The following is a 21,066-nucleotide window of genomic DNA, read 5'->3' on the forward strand; positions in this document are numbered from 1 at the left end:
AATGGACACTGAGGCTGTTTCCATGTCTTGACTATTGTAAATAATGCTGCTATGAACATGGGGGTGCAGATATCTTTTCTAGTTAGTGTTTTTGTTTCCTTTCAATATATTCTCAGAAGTGGAACTTCTGGTTCATATGCTAGTGCAAAATTTTTAACATTTACACTTGTAACTTTTTCAGGAACCTCCATACTGTTTTCTATACTGCCTGTACCAGTTTATAATCCTGCCAACAGTGCACCAGGGTACCCTTTTCTCCACATCCTTACCAGCATTTGTTATCTTTTTTTTTTTAACATCTCTATTGGAGTATAATTGCTTTAAAATGGTATGTTAGTTTCTGCTTTATAACAAAGTGAATCAGCTATACATATACATATGTCACCATATCTCTTCCCTCTTGTGTCTCCTTCCCTCCCTATCCCACCCCTCTAGGTGGTCACAAAGCACCGAGCTGACCTCCCTGTGCTATGCAGCTGCTTCCCACTAGCTGTCTATTTTACGTTTGGTAGTGTATATATGTCCATGCCACTCTCTCACTTCGTCCCAGCTTACCCTTCCCCCTCCCCGTATCCTTAAGTCCATTCTCTAGTAGGTCTGTGTCTTTATTCCCGTCTTGCCCCTAGGTTCTTCATGACCATTTTCTTTTTTTTTAGATTCCATATATATATGTTAGCATATGGTATTCGTTTTTCTCTGACTTGCTTCACTCTATATGACAGACTCTAGGTCCATCCACCTCACTACAAATAACTCAATTTTGTTTCTTTTTATGGCTGAGTAATATTCCATTGTATGTATGTGCCACATCTTCTTTATCCATTCATCTGTTGATGGACACTTAGGTTGCTTCCATGTCCTGGCTATTGTAAATAGAGCTACAATGAACATTTTGGTACATGACTCTTTTTGAATTATGGTTTTCTCAGGGTATATGCCCAGTAGTGGGATTGCTGGGTCGTATGGTAGTTCTATTTTTAGTTTTTTAAGGAACCTCCATACTGTTCTCCATAGTGGCTGTTTCAAGTTACATTCCCACCAACAGTGCAAGAGGGCTCCCTTTTCTCCACACCCTCTCCAGCATTTATTGTTTGTAGATTTTTTGATGATGGCCATTCTGACCAGTGTGAGATGATATCTCATTGTAGTTTTGATTTGCATTTCCCTAATGATTAATGATGTTGAGCATTCTTTCATGTGTTTGTTGGCAATCTGTATATCTTCTTTGGAGAAATGTCTATTTAGGTCTTCTGCCCATTTTTGGATTGGGTTGTTTTTTTGTTGTTGAGCTGCATGAGCTGCTTGTAAATTTTGGAGATTAATCATTTGTCACTTGCTTCATTTGCAAATATTTTCTCCCATTCTGAGGGCTGTCTTTTCCTCTTGTTTATGGTTTCCTTTGCTGTGCAAAAGCTTTGAAGTTTCATTAGGTCCCATTTGTTTATTTTTATTTCCATTTCTCTAGGAGGTGGGTCAAAAAGGATCTTGCTGTGATTTATGTCATAGAGCGTTCTGCCTATGTTTTCCTCTAAGAGTTTGATAGTGTCTGGGCTTACATTTAGGTCTTTAATCCATTTTGAGTTTATTTTTGTATATGGTGTTAGAGAGTGTTCTGATTTCATTCTTTTACATGTAGCTGTCTTTTTATTTATTTGTTTTGTCTTTTTGATGATGACTATTCTAAAAGGCATGAAATGATATGTCATTGTGGTTTTCATTTGCATTTCTCTAATGACTAGTGATGTTGAGCCTAGTTTTGTGTACCTATTGGCCTTTCATTTATCCTGTTGAGAAAAATGTCTATTCAGGCCTTTTCCCCATTTTAAAATTGAATTATTTGGAGGTTTTTTTTTTTTGCTATTGAGTTGTGTGTGTTCTTTATATATTTTGGATATTAACCCCTACTCAGATATGGCTTGGAAATTTTTTTCCCATTCCATAGGTTTTCACTTTATTGTTTGCTTCTTTTGCTTGCAGGAGCTTTTTAGTTTAATGTAGTCCCACTTGTTTTTGATTTGGTTGCTTGTGCTTTAGGGATCATATCCAGAAAATCATTGCCAAGACCTATGTCAAGGAGCTTTTTTTCCTATGTTTTCTTCTAGGAGTTTCATGGTTTCAGGTTCTACATTTAAGTCTTTAATCCACTGCAAGTTAATTTTTGTGAGTAGTGGAAGTTTGGGGTCTAGTTTCATTCTTTCACATGTGAATATCCTCCTGCTTTGTTCTTCTTTCTCAGAATTGCTTTGGCTATTTAGGGTCTTTTGTGGTTCCATATAAATTTCAGGATTTTTTTTTCTACTTCTGTAAAAAATTTCATTGGAATCTTGATAGGGATTGCATTGAATCTATAAATGGCTTTTGGTAGTATTGACATTTTAACAATATTAATTCTTCTAATCATGAACATGGGATACCTTTCCATTCATTTGTGTGTTCTTCAGTTTCTTTCACCAGTGTCTTATAATTTTCAGAGTAGAGATCTTTCACCTCCTTGGCTAAGTTTATCCCTAAATATTTTATTGTTTTTGATGCTGTTGTAAAAAGAGATCTTTTTTTTCCAGATAATTTATTGTTACTGTATACAAACACTACTGATTTTCCTATGTTAAATTTGTATCCTGCAACTTCACTGAATTTGGCAGTTAGCTCCAATAGTCTTTTGGTGAAGTCTTTTGGATTTTCCATGTATAAAAACATGTCACCTGCAAATAGAGATAATTTTACTTCTTCCTTTCCAGTTAGGATGCCTTTTATTTATCTTTCTTGCCTGACTGCTCTGGCCAGGACTTCCAGTACTATGTTGAATAGGAGTGGTGAGAGGGAGCACCTTTGTCTTGTTCCTAATCTTAGAGGAAAAGCTTTCAATCTTTCACCATTGAGTATGATGTGAGCCATGGGCTTATCATATATGGCCTTTATTGTGTTGAGGTACATTCCTTCTATAGCTAATGTGTTGAGTTTTTATCAAATGGATGTAGAATTTTGTCAAAAGCTTTTTCTGCATCTATTAAGATGATCATATGATTTTGTTTCTTTCATTCTGTTAATTTGATATATCCCATTAATTTGTGTATGTTGAACCATCCTTGCATGCCAGCTCTAAATCCCACTTGATCACAGTAAATGATTCTTTTTTTTTAACATCTTTATTGGAGTATAATTGCTTTACAATGGTGTGTTAGTTTCCGCTTTACAACAAAAGGAATCAGCTGTATATATACATATGTTCCCATATCTCTTCCCTCTTGCATCTCCCTCCCTCCCACATGCCCTATCCCACCCCTCCAGGCGGTCACAAAGCAACGAGCTGATCTCCCTGTGCTATGCGGCTGCTTCCCACTAGCTATCTACAGTACATTTGGTAGTGTATATATGTCCATGCTTCTCTCTCGCTTTCTCACAGCTTACTCTTCCCCCTCCCCATATCCTCTACTCCATTCTCTAGTAGGTCTGTGTCTTTATTGCTGTTTTACCCCTAGGTTCTTCATGACATTTTTTCCTAAATTCCATATATATGTGTTAGCATATGGTATTTCTCTCTCTCTTTCTGACTTACTTCACTCTGTATGACAGACTCTAGGTCTATCCACCTCATTACAAATAGCTCAATTTCGTTTCTTTTTATGGCTGAGTAATATTCTATTGTATATATGTGCCACATCTTCTTTATCCATTCATCCCATGATGGACACTTAGGTTGTTTCCATCTCCGGGCTATTGTAAATAGAGCTGCAATGAACATTTTTGTACATGACTCTTTTTGAATTATGGTTTTCTCAGGGTATATGCCCAGTAGTGGGATTGCTGGGTCGTATGGTAGTTCTATTTGTAGTTCTTTAAGGAACTTCCATACTGTTCTCCACAGTGGCTGTATCAATTTACATTCCCACCAACAGTGCAAGAGGGCTCCCTTTTCTTCACACCCTCTCCAGCATTTATTGTTTATAGATTTTTTGATGATGGCCATTCTGACTGGTGTGAGATGATATCTCATTGTAGTTTTGATTTGCATTTCTCTCATGATTAGTGATGTTGAGCATTCTTTCATGTGTTTGTTGGCTGTCTGTATATCTTCTTTGGAGAAATGTCTATTTAGGTCTTCTGCCCATTTGTGGATTGGGTTGTTTGTTTTTTTGTTATTAAGCTGCATGCGCTGCTTATAAATTTTGGAGATTAATACTTTGCCAGTTGCTTCATTTGCAAATATTTTCTCCCATTCTGAGGGCTGTCTTTTCATCTTGTTTATGGTTTCCTTTGCTGTGCAAAAGCTTTGAAGTTTCATTAGGTCCCATTTGTTTATTTTTATTTCCATTTCTCTAGGAGGTGGGTCAAAAAGGATCTTGCTGTGATTTATGTCATAGAGTATTCTGCCTATGTTTTCCTCTAAGAGTTTGATAGTTTCTGGCCTTACATTTAGGTCTTTAATCCAGTTTGAGCTTATTTTTGTGTATGGTGATAGGAAGTGATCTAATCTCATACTTTTACATGTACCTGTCCAGTTTTCCCAGCACCACTTATTGAAGAGGCTGTCCTTTCTCCACTGTACATTCCTGCCACCTTTATCAAAGAAAAGGTGGCCATATGTGCGTGGGTTAATCTCTGGGCTTTCTATCCTGTTCCATTGATCTATCTTTCTGTTTCTGTGCCAGTACCATACTGTCTGGATTACTGTAGCTTTGTAGTATAGTCTGAAGTCAGGGAGCCTGATTCCCAGCTCCTTTTTTCGTTCTCAAGATTGCTTTGGCTATTCGGGGTCTTCTGTGTTTCCATACAAATTGTGAAATTTTTTGTTCTAGTTCTGTGAAAAATGCCAGTGGTAGTTTGATAGGGATTGCATTGAATCTGTAGATTATTTGGGTAGTAGAGTCATTTTCACAATGTTGATTCTTCCAATCCAAGAACATGGTATATCTCTCCATCTATTTTTATCATCTTTAATTTCTTTCATCAGTGTCTTATAATTTTATGCATACAGGTCTTTTGTCTCCTAGGTAGGCTTATTCCTAGATATTTTATTCTTTTTGTTGCAGTGGTAAATGGGAGTGTTTTCTTGATTTCACTTTCAGATTTTTCATCATTAGTGTATAGGAATGCAAGAGATTTCTGTGCATTAATTTGGTATCCTGCTACTTTACCAAATTCATTGATTAGCTCTAGTAGTTTTCTGGTAGCATCTTTAGGATTCTCTATGTATAATATCATGTCATCTGCAAATAGTGACAGCTTTACTTCTTCTTTTCCGATTTGGATTCCTCTTATTTCCTTTTCTTCTCTGATTGCTGTGGCTAAAACTTGCAAAAGTATGTTGAATAAGAGTGCTGAGAGTGGGCAACCTTGTCTTGCTCCTGATCTTAGTGGAAATGCTTTCAGATTTTCACCATTGAGGACGATGTTGTCTGTGGGTTTGTCATATATGGCATTTATTATGTTGAGGGAAGTTCCCTCTATGCCTACTTTCTGCAGGGTTTTTATCATAAATGGGTGTTGAATTTTGTTAAAAGCTTTCTCTGCATCTACTGAGATGATCATATGGTTTTCCTCCTTCAATTTGTTAATATGGTGTATCACGTTGATTGATTTGCGTATATTGAAGAATCCTTGAATTCCTGGAATAAACCCCACTTGATCATGGTGTATGATCCGTTTAATGTGCTGTTGGATTCTCTTTGCTAGTATTGTGTTGAGGATTTTTGCATCTATGTTCATCAGTGATATTGGTCTGTAGTTTTCTTTCTTTGTGACATCCTTGTCTGGTTTTGGTATCAGGGTGATGGTGGCCTCGTAGAATGAGTTTGGGCCTGTTCCTCCCTCTGCTCTATTTTGGAAGAGTTTGAGAAGGATAGGTGTTAGCTCTTCTCTACATGTTTGATAGAATTCGCCTGTGAAGCCATCTGGTCCTGGGCTTTTGTTTGTTGGAAGATTTTTAATCACAGTTTCAATTTCAGTGCTTGTGATTGGTCTGTTCATATTTTCTATTTCTTCCTGATTCAGCCTTGGCAGGTTGTGCCTTTCTAAGAATTTGTCCATTTCTTCCAGGTTATCCATTTTATTGGCATAGAGTTGCTTGTAGTAATCTCTCATGATGTTTTGTATTTCTGCAGTGTCAGTTGTTACTTCTTTTTCATTTCTAATTCTATTGATTTGAGTCTTCTCCCTTCTTTTCTTGATGAGTCTGGCTAATGGTTTATCAATTTTGTTTATGTTCTCAAAGAACCAGCTTTTAGTTTTATTGGTCTTTGCTATCATTTCCTTCCTTTCTTTTTCATTTAATTCTGATCTGATGTTTGTGATTTCTTTCCTTCTGCTAACTTTGGGGTTTTTTGTTCTTCTTTCTCTAATTGCTTTAGGTGCAAGGCTAGGTTGTTTATTCGAGATGTTTCCTGTTTCTTAAGGTAGGACTGTATTGCTATAAACTTCCCTCTTAGAACTGCTTTTGCTGCATGCCATAGATTTTGGGTCATCGTTTTTCCATTGTCATTTGTTTCTAGGTATTTTTTTATTTCCTCTTTGATTTCTTCAGTGATCACTTCGTTATTATGTAGTGTATTGTTTAGCCTCCATGTGTTTGTATTTTTTACAGATCTTTTCCTGTAATTGATACCTAGTCTCCTAGCATTGTGGTCAGAAAAGATACTTGATACAATTTCAATTTTCTTAAATTTACCAAGGCTTGATTTGTGACCCAAGATATGATGTATCCTGGAGAATGTTCCATGAGCACTTGAGAAAAATGTGTATTTTTTTTTTTGGATGGAATGTCTTATAAATATCAATTAAGTCCATCTTGTTTAATGTCTCATTTAAAGCTTGTGTTTCCTTATTTATTTTCATTTTGGATGATCTGTCCATTGGTGAAAGTGGGGTGTTAAAGTCCCCTACTATGAATGTGTTACTGTCGATTTCCCCTTTTATGGCTGTTAGTATTTGCCTTATGTATTGAGGTGCTCCTAGGTTGGGTGCATAAATATTTACAATTGTTGTATCTTCTTCTTGGATTGATCCCTTGATCATTATGTAGTGTCCTTCTTTGTCTGTTCTAATAGTCTTTATTTTAAAGTCTATTTTGTCTGATATGAGAATTGCTACTCCAGCTTTCTTTTGGCTTCCATTTGCATGAAATATGTTTTTCCATCCCCTTACTTTCAGTCTGTATGTGTCTCTAGGTCTGAAGTGGATCTCTTGTAGACAGCAAATATATGGGTCTTGTTTTTGTATCCAATCAGCCAATCTGTGTCTTTTGGTGGGAGCATTTAGTCCATTTACATTTAAGGTAATTATTGATATGTATGTTCCCATTCCCATTTTCTTAATTGTTTTGGGTTCATTATTGTAGTTCTTTTCCTTCTCTTGTGTTTCTGGCCTAGAGAAGTTCTTTTAGCAGTTGTTGTAGAGATGGTTTTGTGGTGCTGAACTCTCAGCTTTTGCTTATCTGTAAAGGTTTTAATTTCTCCATCAAATCTGAATGAGATCCTTGCTGGGTAGAGTAATCGTGGTTGCAGGTTTTTCTCCTTCATAACTTTAAATATGTCCTGTCAGTCCCTTCTGGCTTGCAGAGTTTCTGCCTAAAGATCAGCTGTTACCCTTATGGGGGATTCCCTTATGTGTTATTTGTTGTTTTTCCCTTGCTGCTTTTAATATGCTTTCTTTGTATTTAATGTTTGACAGTTTGATTAATATGTGTCTTGACGTATTTCTCCTTGTATTTATCCTGTATGGGACTCTCTGTGCTTCCTGGACTTGATTAACTATTTCCTTTCCCATATTAGGGAAGTTTTCAACTATAATCTCTTCAAATATTTTCTCAGTCCCTTTCTTTTTCTCTTCTTCTTCTGGAACCCCTATAATTCGAATGTTGGTGCATTTAATGTTGTCCCAGAGGTCTCTGAGACTGTCCTCAGTTCTTTTCATTCTTTTTTCTTTATTCTGCTGTGCAGTAGTTATTTCCACTATTTTATCTTCCAGGTCACTTATCCGTTCTTCTGCCTCAGTTATTCTGCTATTGATCCCATCCAGAGTATTTTTCATTTCATTTATTGTGTTGTTCATCGTTTGTTTCATCTTTTGTTCTTCTAGATCCTTGTTAAATGTTTCTTGCATTTTGTCTATTCTATTTCCAAGATTTTGAATCATCTTTACTATCATTATTCTGAATTCTTTTTCAGGTAGACTGCCTATTTCCTCTTCATTTGTTACGTCTGGTGGGTTTTTATCTTGCTCCTTCATCTGCTGTGTGTTTTTCTGTCTTCTCATTTTGCTTATCTTTCCTGTGTTTGGGGTCTTCTTTTTGCAGGCTGCAGGTTCACAGTTCCTGTTGTTTTTAGTGTCTGTCCCCAGTGGCTAAGGTTGGTTCAGTGGGTTGTGTAGACTTCCTGGTGGAGGGGACTAGTGCCTGTGTTCTGGTAGATGAGGCTGGATCTTGTGTTTCTGGTGGGCAGGTCCACGTCTGGTGGTGTGGTTTGGGGTGTCTGTGGACTTATTATGATTTGGGGCAGCCTCTCTGCTAATGGGTGGTGTTGTGTTCCTGTCTTGCTAGTTGTTTGGCATAGGATGTCCAGCACTGTAGCTTGCTGGTCGTTGAGTGAAGCTGGGTACTGGTGTTGAGATGGAGATCTCTGGGAGATTTTTGCCATTTAATATTATGTGGAGCTGGGAGGTCTCTTGTGGACCAGTGTCCTGAAGTTGGCTCTCCCACCTCAGAGGCACAGCACTAACTCCTGGCTGCAGCACCAAGAGCCTTTCATCCACACGGCTTTTGGGAGGTCTGAGGTCTTCTGCCAGTGTTCAGTAGGTGTTCTGTAGGAGTTGTTCCACGTGTAGATGTATTTCTGGTGTATCTGTGGGGAGGAAGGTGATCTCTGCATCTTAGTCTTCCGCCATCTTCCCGGAAGTCTAGTAAATGATTCTTTTAATGTGCTGCTGGATTTAGTTTTCTAGTATTAAGAATTTCTGCATCTATACTCATCAGGCATGTTGGTCTGTAGTTTTCTAATAGTGTCCTTTCTGGCTTTGGTATCAGGGTAATGCTGGCCTCACAAAATAAGACTGGGAGTGTTCCCTCCACTTTGATATTTTTGGAAGAGTTGAGAAGGATTGGTGTTAATTCTTTAAAATTCACCAGTGAAGCCATCTGGTCCTTGGCTTTTCTTCACTGGGAGATTTTTGATTACCAATTCAATCTCCTTACTAGTAATTAGTTGATTCAGACTTTCTATTTCTTCTTGTTTCAGTCTTGGTAGTTTGTATGTTTCTGAGAATTTTTCCATTTTCTCTAGGTTGTCCAGTTTGTTGGTGTATATTTGTTCATAGTAGCCTTTTATGATCCTTTGTATTTCTGTGGTATCAGTTGTAATGTTTCTTCATTTATAATTTTGTTAATTTGCGTCCTCTCTTTTTTCCTTGGTTAGTCTAGCTAAAATTTTGTCAATTCTGTTTATCTTTTCAAAGAACCAACTCTTAGTTTGGTTAATCTTTCCTATTTTCCTGTTCTCTATTTTATTTCTGCTCTAATCTTTAGTTTTTCCTTTCTTCTGCTAACTTTGGGCTCAGTTTGACCAGCATTTTCTAGTTCCTTAAGGCATAGAGTTAGGGTTTTTTATCTTTCTTGCTTCTTAATGTAGGCATTTATTGCTATGAAGTTCCCTCTTAGAACTGCTTTTGCTGCATCCCATAAGTTTTGGTATGTTGTGTCTCCATTTTTGTTTCTCAAGATACTTTATTTCCTTGTTAGTTTCTTCTTGAATCCATTGGTTCAGGAGATTGTTTAATTTCCATTATGCATGAACTTTCCAGTTTTTCTCTTATTGATTTCTAGTTTCACACCATTGTGGTCAGAGAACGTACTCAGTATTATTTCAATCTTCTTAAATTTGCTAAGATTTTTTTTATGGCCTAACATATGGTCTTTCCTAGAAAATGTTCCATGTGCACTTGAGAAGAATGTATATTTTGCTGTTGTCAGATAGAATGTTCTCTATATGTCTGTTAGGTCCATTTGATCACAGTGTTGCTCAAATCTGCTGTTTCCTTATTGATTCTCTGTCTGGATGATCTGTTCATTGTTGTGAGTGGAGTATTCAAGTCCCCACTGTTATTGTATTGCTGTTTATGTCTCCTTTTAGCTGGGTTAGATTTTGATTTATGTATTTGGGTGCACCAATGTTGGGCACATAAATATTTACAATTGTATCTTTTTGATGTAGTGACTCCTTTATCATTACCTTCTTTGTATATTTTTACCATTTTTAGTTTACAGTCTTTTTTTTTTAACATCTTTAGTGGAGTATAGTTGCTTTACAGTGGCGTGTGTTAGTTTCTGCTTTATAACAAAGTCAATCAGTTATACATACACATATGGCCCCATATCTCTTCCCTCTTGCATCTCCCTCCCCCTCCCACCCTCTCTATCCCACCCCTCTAGGCAGTCACAAAGCACTGAGCTGATCTCCCTGTGCTATGCGGCTGCTTCCCACTAGCTATCTGTTTTACGTTTGGTAGTGTATATATGTCCATGCCACTCTCTCTTTGTCCCAGCTTACCCTTCCCCCTCCCTGTATCAAGTCCATTCTCTATTTTGTCTGATGTAAGTATTGCTACCTCTGCTTTTTTTTTTGCCATTTGCTTGAAATATAGTTTTCCATCCCTTCACTCTCAGTCTATGTGTGTCTTTCTTTATGTCTAAAGTGAGTTTCTTGTAGGCAGCATATCATTGGATGTTGTTTTTTAATTTATTCAGCCATTCTATGTCTTTTGATTGGAAAATGTAATCCATTTATGTTTAAATTATTAATTTAAAAAAAAGAGCTTACGATTGCCATTTTTTTACTTACTGTCTGGCTGTTTTGTAGATCCATTGTTCCTTGTTTCTTACCGTGCTGTTTCTTATTTTGATGTTTTGTGGTATCAGTATGCTTTGACTTCCTTATCATGTTCCTTTTGTAATTACTACAGGTTTTTCCCTTGTGGTTACCGTGAAGCTTACATAAAAATATCTTAAAATTGTAACACTCCAGTTTAAGCTAATAACAACTTAACTTCAATACAATCCCTGAGCTTTACACTTTTACTTCTCCTCCCCCTCACATTTTAGGTTATTGATATTACAACTTGCTTTTGTTATTGTATAACTAATAACAGATTATTGTAGGTATGGTTATTTTTACATTTGTTTTTTAACTTGTAAACTAGATTTGTAAGTGAATTGAGCACCAGCATTACCGTACAGAATCTAACTTTGACTATAATACCAGTGAGTTTTACACTGCCTTCTTACTTTTTATGATGTTAATTAGTGTCCTTTCCACTTAACAGACTCCCTTTAGCATTTCTTGTAAGGTAGGTCTAATGGTGATGAATTCCTTCAGTTTTTGTTTGGGAAAGTCTTTCTTTATCCCTCCATGTCTGAAGGACAGCTTCGCCAGGTATAGCATTCTTGGTTGACAGTTTCTTTCTTTCAAAATTTTGAATATGTCATGCTATTAGCTTCTGGCCTGAAAAGTTTCTGTTGAGCAATCTGCCAGTAGTCTTATTGCACCCTTACATTAACTTTTTTCTCTTGCTGGTTTTAAAATTCTTTTGTCTTTGACTCTTGACAATTTATATTTATGTCTCAGTAGAGCCCTTTTTGAGTTCAACCTATTTGGGATCCTTTGGGCCTCTTGATGTCTATTTCTCTTCCCAGGTTTGGGAAGTTTTCAGCCATTACTGTCTTTCTTTAATATATTTTCTGTCCTTTTTCTCTTCTCTTTTTGGAATTCCTTTAATACTAATATTGTTTCTTTTCATTGTGTCCTGTTAAGTCCTATGGGCTGAGGCTGGCTTCACTTTTTTTCATTCTTTTTTCTTTTTGCTTCTCTGACTGGATAATTTCAAATATCCTATCTTCCAGGTCACTGATTCTTTCTTCTGCCTGGTTGAGTCTTCTTTTGAAGATCTCTACTGATTTCTTCATTTCAGTTATTATATTTTTCAGCTCTAGGATTTGTTTGGTTTTTAAAAATGGTTTCTGTTTCTTTGTTGAACTTCTCATTTTGCTCATTCATTGCTTTCCTAATTTTGTTTAGTTGTCAGTGTTCTTGTAGTTCACTAAACTTCTTTAAGAGGATTTTTCTGAATTCTTTGACAGTTCATAGATCTCCATTTCTTTAGGGTTATTAGTGCTCTTTTAGTTTCCTTTAGTGTTGTCATATTTACCTGATTTTTCATGGTCCTTGATTCCTTACACTGGTATTTGTGCATTTGAGTAAATGGTCTCCTCTTCCAGATTTTGCAGATTTGCTTTGGATTCATCAGCCAGCTCAGTTTGGGTTTCTGGTGTCTGCTATTAGCATCCCTGGGCAGGTGAGACCTGCTATGAGAGTCTATTTTGGGGCAAGGCAACTGTTTAAGCTCTGAGATTGTGGATGGGGGTGTGTGCCACTGGCTGAGAACAGCTGGATAGGACTGAGGGCTTCATTCCATGCCCAACTGAGGCTATAGTTTAGGCTCTTTTGTCTGGATTTTCTGGTCAGGCTTACTAGATGGTCGGGACTAGGAACTATACTCAGCAGTAAATGGGGCTATAAATTAACTTCCCTACCCTGGTAGGGCAACAGGATGGGACCCAGGGCCTGCATGGCTCATTGTTTGGGGACCCAAGTCAGGCAAGAGTGTTTACTGGATATCCTGGTCAGGTGAGACTACCAGTTTTGCTCTGCAGACAGGGGAAGCCATGGGCTATACTTTTGGTTCAAATGCCACTGTTAGGCAGGCCTGTTGGATGGGCTACACAGCTTTCTGTGTTCTCTGGTAAGGTTCCCTGGTCAGATAAGCTGAAGGCTGTATTCAGCAATGAGTCGGGCTATGACTTAGTTTCCCTACGTAAGCTAATTTAGGCACAGTGGGAGAAGCAGCTCCTAGGCCACTCTGTTTGTGGTCTTCAATCAATCTGATCCAGGCCCCAAGTTCCATGGCCAAACTGGACCACTTGCTTTGCTCTAAAAGCAATCAGCTCTGCCTGCCCACCTCTCAGCTCCAGTGTGGCTGGATAATGCAGCTTCCAGGTGTTCTTACCAGCCCTTCCTGTCAGATGGAGCTATGACTCAGCCCTCCTGCCTGGGTAGGACTGGGAGAGCCCACTTCAGGTAACTCCCAAATTTTCCCAAACAGTCTTTCTGGTTGGAAGGGACAGGGATCTAGGATCCACAGTGGGTGGGGTTATGACTCAGTTCTTCTGCCTGGGTGTGAGTAGACCAGGCTCCAGGGCTGTCAAAACTCCTCCTCTGAGGATCTGAATCTGGCAGTCCTTTCCCTGGTTAGATGCACCACCAACTAGATTCTGCATATGAGCACAGCCACTGGTTGGGACTAGTACTTGGCTCTGCAGGTAGGAACTCAGTCTGCCAAGATCTGAGTGCTGACTGTTGGAAGCCCCCCCGCCTTCTCCATCATGAATTCCCAGTGGTTGAGCCCCACAGATTCCCCTGTGATACTGGGGGGTGAAATACAGAGTAAGGGCTCCCATGAAGTGACCCACAATGCTAGGCGGGGAGCTGGATGTCACCCCTGGCTCTCTTTTCCCACTGAAGGAACTGGAGTCTCTGAAGAGATCTCTCAGTGTGATGTTGTGCCAGCCTAGGGGAGAAGCAGTGTGATCAGCATAGCCATTCCTCTTACCCTCCCAATGCAGTCTGTCTTGGTCTCTGTGGTACAAGAGGGTACTTCAGCCTCACTTCCATGTTTTAGGATTTTCTCAGTGATGTCTTGTCCGTGAATGGTTGTTAGTTGTTCTTCCTGTGAGGGGAAGAGAAGTCAGGAACAACCGATGTTGGCATCTTGGTGACATCACTTCCTGTACATCTTGAAGAGAGGAAAATACTGAAATGCATTCATTAAAAGCAGGCTTACAGTTACCTGATGTACTTGGCTACCAATTTGGTATTATACTGTACATCCCTCCCGGGGAAAATTTCTTTGATTCTACCTTTCCTACTAAGAACCCAAGGCTCAAAATTAGGAGAACTGGCCTTAGGCCTGCTATTTGAAGGGTTTCCCATCTATAAAATGAAGGGTTGAGAAATACCTCTCCCCCAATAAAGGTTAAGAAATAATGTCCATACCTTTTGACCAAGCAATTTTTCTTTCAGACATCTGTCCAGTGAGCTGAAACAAGAGGTGATAAAGGCTGTATATGTAAAGATGTCTCATAGCATTCTTTTTTCACAACTGTAAAGCAATCTAAATGTTTGCCAATAGGCAACTATTATTGTATTAACTAAGTAGAAAATTTGGCAACCATTATAAATGCCAGTGGGAGTTTATGTCAACAGAGAAAATGTCTAAGTTAAAATGTTAAAGGAACAAGATGTAAATTTGTTCATACAGATATGATTGCAGTTATATGAAACGAGAAACCACAAAATTGTGCCTAGAATGAAGACTAGAAAAAATACATAACATAATATCCCATTAGATAGTAGACTAATTTTACTACAATACTTTGTTGGATGACAGTGTTGACTTCCAAAAGACACTACTCAAAATTATAATAGTGATTTCTTGTCATTTTGTTCTTGTAAACATGACCAAAGTTGGGGGTTTTCAGACCATAATTGCACATGTAAATATTGTAAATACTGCCAACCATTTGAGCTATTTTGGTTATCTTGGGTTTAACACGTTGACCTTAGAACTTATGGTATAGGATCTATACTAAAAATGACTTTGTTAAAAGTCAGGATTCCACAGAACAATTTCATGGATTCCCTAATTTCCATTCATTAGTTAGTTTTGGTTTGTTTCCATTTACAGATTTTTGTGGAAGAAGAAAACTTGAAATTTAAAATTAAGAAAAATATGTCTCTTTACAGGTGTTCCATTGCCCAAAGAAGATGACATTTCTGCCCCCTTGACCTCCAGCTCACCAGTAAAGGAATCCCATGAGTATGAAGAGCCCTCAAGTGAAGAGGAAGATAAAATAAAAGAAGAGCCCTTGACCATCTCTGAACTGGCATACAACCCAAGTGCCAGCCTGCTCCCTACCCCCATTGATGATGATGAGATTGACATGCTCTTTGACTGTCCATCTAGGCTGGAGTTGGAAAAAGAAGACACAGATTCGTTTGAGGAACTAGAAGCAGATGAAAACGCCTTTTTAATGGCCGAAGAAGAAGAGCTGAAGGAGGCTCACCAAGCTTTGTCATGGAGCTATGACATTCTGAGTGGCCATATTCGGGTGAACCCACTGGTCAAGAGTTTTTCCCGGCTCCTTGTGGTGGGCCTGGGCCTGCTGCTCTTTGTATTCCCCCTGCTCCTCCTCCTTTTGGAGTCAGGTATTGATCTCTCCTTCTTATGTGAAATCCGCCAGACGCCCGAGTTTGAGCAGTTTCACTATGAATACTACTGTCCTCTCAAGGAGTGGGTGGCTGGCAAAGTCAACCTCGTTCTTTACATGCTGGGTTGCTCATAAAGCTCATATCTCATATGACTAAGGGCTATATTCAATACTAGTGATTTCTTTTTTTTTCAGCAAAGGCCTTGTTCTGAATGGTCACAGGACCATCAACAGGTGTTCTTTACTCATAACTGATTATTCAGACCTTTAAGTTAGCTTTCCATAATTCACTGCAAGTAAATAAGTTTAAATCAAATACAGTTATTTTAGTTACAGGTCAGGAAGATGGCCTCTAAATAACCAAAAATATGTTTATTTTTTATTATAGTACAGACATACTCTTTATCTATTATAATAAATTGAGCTGAATTAGATTTCCTCCTTTTTTAATAGTTAACACCATTATAAGCTATGAGGTTCAGAATCCGAGTTTTAGTAAAAACCCAAGAGAAACTTTTTTGAATATAATCCTTAGCGAAAACAATGTTCTCTAACCAATGCCTATACAACTAAATTTATGCTGGGCTTTTGTTTTTGTTTTTTTAAAAATATTTTTATGTGTTCAAAATATTTTGGTAAATTTTTAGCAAAAAAAAAAAAAAAAAGAAGCCTCCTGGAGTTATTTAAGTGTACAGATTGTAAGGCTAATGCACAAAGGGTATGTCAGGAATTTTTTAATGTTTTGGCACTGGTTTGTTTTTTAAACTATTTTTGGCTGAACATAATTTGTTGTTACCTGCATATGAGATAGAAAATAGGTAGAAAAACACTGTAGAAAGTAAGCTTCTGAAACGGATGATGGAACTGGAGGAAGTAGAAATTGAGAGCATCAAGTGGACACAGGGTCCATTTTTCAAAGTATTTGGACAAGATGATTTGTTACTTTCATTTGCATCCTGTCCATATATTTTGGCTCTGGAAATAGAATGTTTTTAAAATAAAGTGAAACTTTAAAGGAAAAAAGTTTAAAGGAGATGCTAGTTAATTGCATATTATTGTACATTAACCCAAGAGTGGAAGCAGATGGGAATTGGACAACTGGTAAGTTGCAAAACAAGAGTTCTGGTGAGGCTGGCAGGCAAGTGATGGTAGACAAATGATCTATTTTATGAAAGTGATGGTGATGCAAGGTATTGGATGATGTAAAGGACAGTATACTCACTGTCCAAGTTGACATGAATATGTTTAAGTGGATCTAAATAAAAGTGGAGAAACTTGAAGGCACGTTTTTTGGTCGCTCATGCCATTCATTGAGATTCTGTGGAAGAAACTGTAAAAGGTGTGTGTGTGTGTGTGTGTGTGTGTGTGTGTGTGTGTGTGTGTGTGTGTGTGTGTGAAAGAGAGAGAAAAACAGTGAGAAAGAGTGTGAAGAGAATGGATTTTGGCTTTTTGATAAATGCCTATGATCTTTCTTTGTGGCGGTCATTATACTCTTTTCCTTTCCTGGTTTCCTTAAGATTTTAACTCATTCATAATTGGGGCTCTCATTAAGAAAGTGGAAGGGACTCAACTCATTAGATAATATACCATTTCAGCTTGGGTGAAGTAGTGAAATGACTCCCTAACTAGACAGTAGGTGGGACAAATGCTCTAGTACCTTCCTTCATACCATTAAATCCATGACAGAAAGGTTCTGAGGCTTTCCATGCACAGTACTTACCAATACCGTGAAAGAAAAGAGTATGGAGCTTAGGGCATAGAGCATAGGGATTTCTCCATAGATTGTAAATGAAGGCATGGAATATTTTCAAAGGGATTGGGCTGCCTATAATCTCTCCCTAACTCCAAGTCTATCATTAACATAATCTCCAAATTGGCCATTCCAGTACGACTCATTCATGGAGATCTAAGTGCTTTATTAGACATTTAATTTTGTAAATAAGTTTTAAAAGTCAGCTCATGAAGCCTTCAGTTGAGCAAACTATAGTATAATTTGCTATTAAGTTTATAGCATGTTCTTTCTCGTGCATTGAGTGATTGATTTTGCTTTTTAATAAAGAATATTTGATACCTGAAATTCGATACCAAGGTAGAAGTATATTTTCTATAGGTTATTTGGAAAGTTTGCAAATGGCCTCCTTTGAAGCTGAAGATTTTTCCCCCCTTGTTTATGACTTAAAGTCATACTTTCTTACATAAGGGTACTCCAGTGTAGTCTGCACAAAATTAGTTCCCTCTTCTAATCATGCTTCAAATCACTTTCTTTGAAGTTCTAACCATAACAAATCATCTAGCCCTTGCCATTTTACACTAATATTAAATAATATTTTTTAAACTAGGGAATTAATATATTAGCCATCATAAAACATTGAAAAATACTGACACAATAAGTATCACATAGTCCAGCCAAGCAGATTTATAGTAAGGAATATTAAATATATAATTTTAACGTTTCTAGCTAACATCTCTTTCTCTTAGGCAAAAACTTCAATATTGAATAGAAATGTTTTTAAGTGAAAGAGTTGAGAGGATAGGGTCTGCAGAATTTAAACAATAGCTACCAAAAGTAAAACTTGGATCCCGAAATGCCATTTTGTAGGGATAGAATCAGAGTCTTTTGAAATATCTGCTTAAGTTTTCTTAGAAGACAGTCACCAGTTGCCTGAATCAAATGAGGAAAAGACTGCTTCCAAAGATGGAGAATATATAATACAGTAAGATACAGAACTCAAAGCAAGTGTGTGAGTATATGTATATTCCATATTATTGGTATATGTGTTTATATGTGAATCTGTATATATGTGTGTATTTGTATACACACAACTGATATGCCCTTCATACATAGTTGTTTTTCTCCAGTTGAGGAATTTGTGACATGTTATTCCTTCTCCCTCTCAGACATCATAGTGGATAAAACCCAGTCTCAAAGGTTTCGGTTTTCCATGAAAACTACCATTTGTGTACATTTGTGGTTTTATACACACACACATATGGCAAATACATATACACACACAATCTTGTCTTTAGTGCTAATGCAAGTTGGATCATGAAAAAAACGTAGGTGAAGTATTGTGTATTTCTGTCCGTGCTTGGAACATATTGTAAAATGTTATGTATCTGGAATATATTTCGTGGTTTGTCTACTATTTATAAAGACAACTCTGGGAAGAAGTCAAAATGAATTGATTTCATTGAAATACTAGAGAGTTGGGGGCCATGTTACCTGTGATTGGAGCCTTTGTATAGTGAAATTTGCATTTCTGTGTCAACATCCAGATTGTTTTATATGTTAATATGGTGGCAGGAATCCCTAATAAAAAATACTCTGGGGAAAAATGTTTCTGCAATCATTTAGTTTTATTCAAAGTGAAGTTGTATAAATAGTCCATTGGAAACTACAGAAAGGTGCCATCTGCTACCATGAAATGAGGTCACCCTTGAATGGTGATAGTATGGGAGAAAAAGAATCACAGGTAATGGATGCGATTAACCCTTCCTTTGCAGAAGTCACCCAGGCTCAAAGGAAAACTATTGAGTGCACCAGAAATGCACCCAAATATAAAAGACAGCTGTAGTTTAATTAGGGGCATCAAGATAGAAAGAAATAGAAAAGCACAGAAAAAAAAACCAGAAAAGGGGTGTTCTGTATGGCAGGCAGGAGGAAGGATTTCAGAGTACAGCAGTTAGTATGTTCTCACTTCCTGTGCCAAAGAGAGCTACCTCAGACTCAGCTCTGCAACTTTGCCATTCAACTTCTATCTGTTCACGGGCCCTGGAAGAATCTTGCTATTCTACTCCTGTCATCCCCTCCATGCATGGCCTAAAAGGACCTCCACTTTGCTTTGGCCCAAAGCTAACAACTCCACACCTGACAGTTAAATCAGAAGGTGTTAGTTACTCTGAATGGAATAAAAGGGACTCTCTTTACTACAGGAACACCATAGGTGTCCAGCTGAATTGTACCCTAGCTGTGGTGGCCTAGTCATGTTTTTTTTTTTCTTTTCAGTTTTATCGAGATATAATTGACATATACCAGTATATTATTTTTAGATATACAACATAATGATTTGATATACGTATATATTGCAAAATGATTACAATAAGTTTAGTCAATGTCCATCACCTCACGTAGTTAAATTTCTTTTTTCTTGTGATGAGAACTTTTAAGATTGCTGACTCTTAGTAACTTGCAGACATACGATACAGAATCGTTAACAGAGTCACCAAGCTGTGTATTACATCCCCAGGACTTATGCATCTTAAAATTAGGAATTTGTACCTTTTGATCTCCTTCATCCATTTCACCCATCCGGGGGTTGGGGGGTGGGCGAAGTCTGTCAAGTTCTTCCTCAGCAGTCCTCAGGGGTCTGAGCTCCAGAGCACAGGAAAGAAAAGGAATTCAGTGGTCAGTGTTCAGGTGTGAGGTATCAGGAGTCAGTCCCGAGCCAGCACCTGTGTTAGTGGCTGCACACTGGGAGGCTCACACAAAATGGCCTTTGACCACTTGTTCACTGAGCAGCCCAGGCTCCTAACCCAGCCTCACCTCGTGGGAGAAACCCTTTTCCTTATTCATATACTCCTTGCTCAGCCGATTAGGGTAAAGCTCTCCTAACTACATTTCAGCTTGGAAGGAAAGGACTGGGGAGAAGCTTCCACCTGGGTGACCTCGGGATGGTTGTGGTTGATGAACTTGAGACTCTTGGGGCCGCCTTTCTCTACTGGGTGGAGATAATGTGCTAAAGGACCCTGCTTACTTGTCCTCCTGCTTCTCTCTCTCTCTCTCTCTTTCTCTTGGACCTGCTTTTGGGCTTCCAGTCTCCATGCCGTAAACAGACCCAGCAGGACCTGCCCGTGGTGGGCCCACCCAGGACTCAGCTCTCCACGTTCCAGCCTCGGTCTGTGGCAGGGTGGGTAAGTTTGGTGAGCCCCACCCACTGCCCTCAGCTGTCACCACTTCAGAGAGGATGAAAGAAGCCTCGCTTGGGCCTCAGATCCCAGCTGTGCTCCTCAATTCATCAATAAAGCCGATTTTAATCCTCTTCTGGCCATGTGTCTGTTGTCTATGGGGAAGTGGGGCGTGAGATGGGGAGTGGTGCAGGACTCACACTAAGTACACGCAAGACTGTTTAGATCTGTCACTTCCAGTGTTGCAAGCGAGGAAGGAGTCGGGGAGGCTGCTCCCGGCTGAACCTCAGGCATCAGAGGATGTCTGCCACTGACATCGGCCCTGACAGCCCTTGTAGATGGGTGAGGGAACTTGGGACATAATATTAGAAAAGAACAGAGGATTGCTTGGAACCACACATCCTTCTTCTTTACCTGTAGCTGATGCTGACCCCAAATATCTCTTTGGAAAGAGAACCCAAGCCGCTTTCCTGGTTGCAAAGGAAAACCCTTAGTAGGACACAGGATATGCTTTGTGTAGATACCAAGTATTGAATCCTGTCTTGCCAATTATTGTAGTTCCTCCAGCTAACATGGCTCACCTTGATCTCCTCATCCACAAGAATTATGATTTTGATAATTCCAAGGGTTCTGAGCTTTCCAAGGAGACTATACACTTCAAGGGAGGGAACGTACTGACAAACGAACATTGGTTTCCACTCTGGCAGTTATATTCTTCGTAATAAGTTAAAAACACAGCATCCTGGTTTAGGGATCAGTCTCCTGTCATTTCCTCGATGTGAATCGGCTCGCTCCCATGCTCAATCAGCCTCAGTGTCCTGATAACCCTTGTGCTGGTTCTGTAAAGCTGCAAA

At 38.5% G+C, this 21,066-nt stretch overlaps 1 protein-coding gene across 5 annotated transcripts in view; it reads left to right on the forward strand.

Annotated features, from left to right (window-relative positions):
- The window catches only part of FRMD3 (FERM domain containing 3), a 315,701-nt gene extending 295,355 nt beyond the window's left edge, over positions 1–20,346 (forward strand). For 4 of the 5 annotated variants that reach the window (XM_004285376.4, XM_033415860.2, XM_033415861.2 and 1 more), the window contains one exon: positions 14,844–15,975. In XM_004285376.4, coding sequence (XP_004285424.1) covers positions 14,844–15,442 — 599 coding nt within the window. In that variant the 3' untranslated portion in view covers positions 15,443–15,975. Of the gene's footprint in view, positions 1–14,843; positions 15,976–20,122 lie in introns of those variants that run through there. The other variant, XM_004285377.3, reaches the window with a different exon arrangement.
- The last annotated feature ends 720 nt before the right edge of the window (positions 20,347–21,066 follow it).

This window comes from Orcinus orca, chromosome 6 (assembly GCF_937001465.1).
Source record: "Orcinus orca chromosome 6, mOrcOrc1.1, whole genome shotgun sequence".
NCBI lineage: Eukaryota > Metazoa > Chordata > Mammalia > Artiodactyla > Delphinidae > Orcinus > Orcinus orca.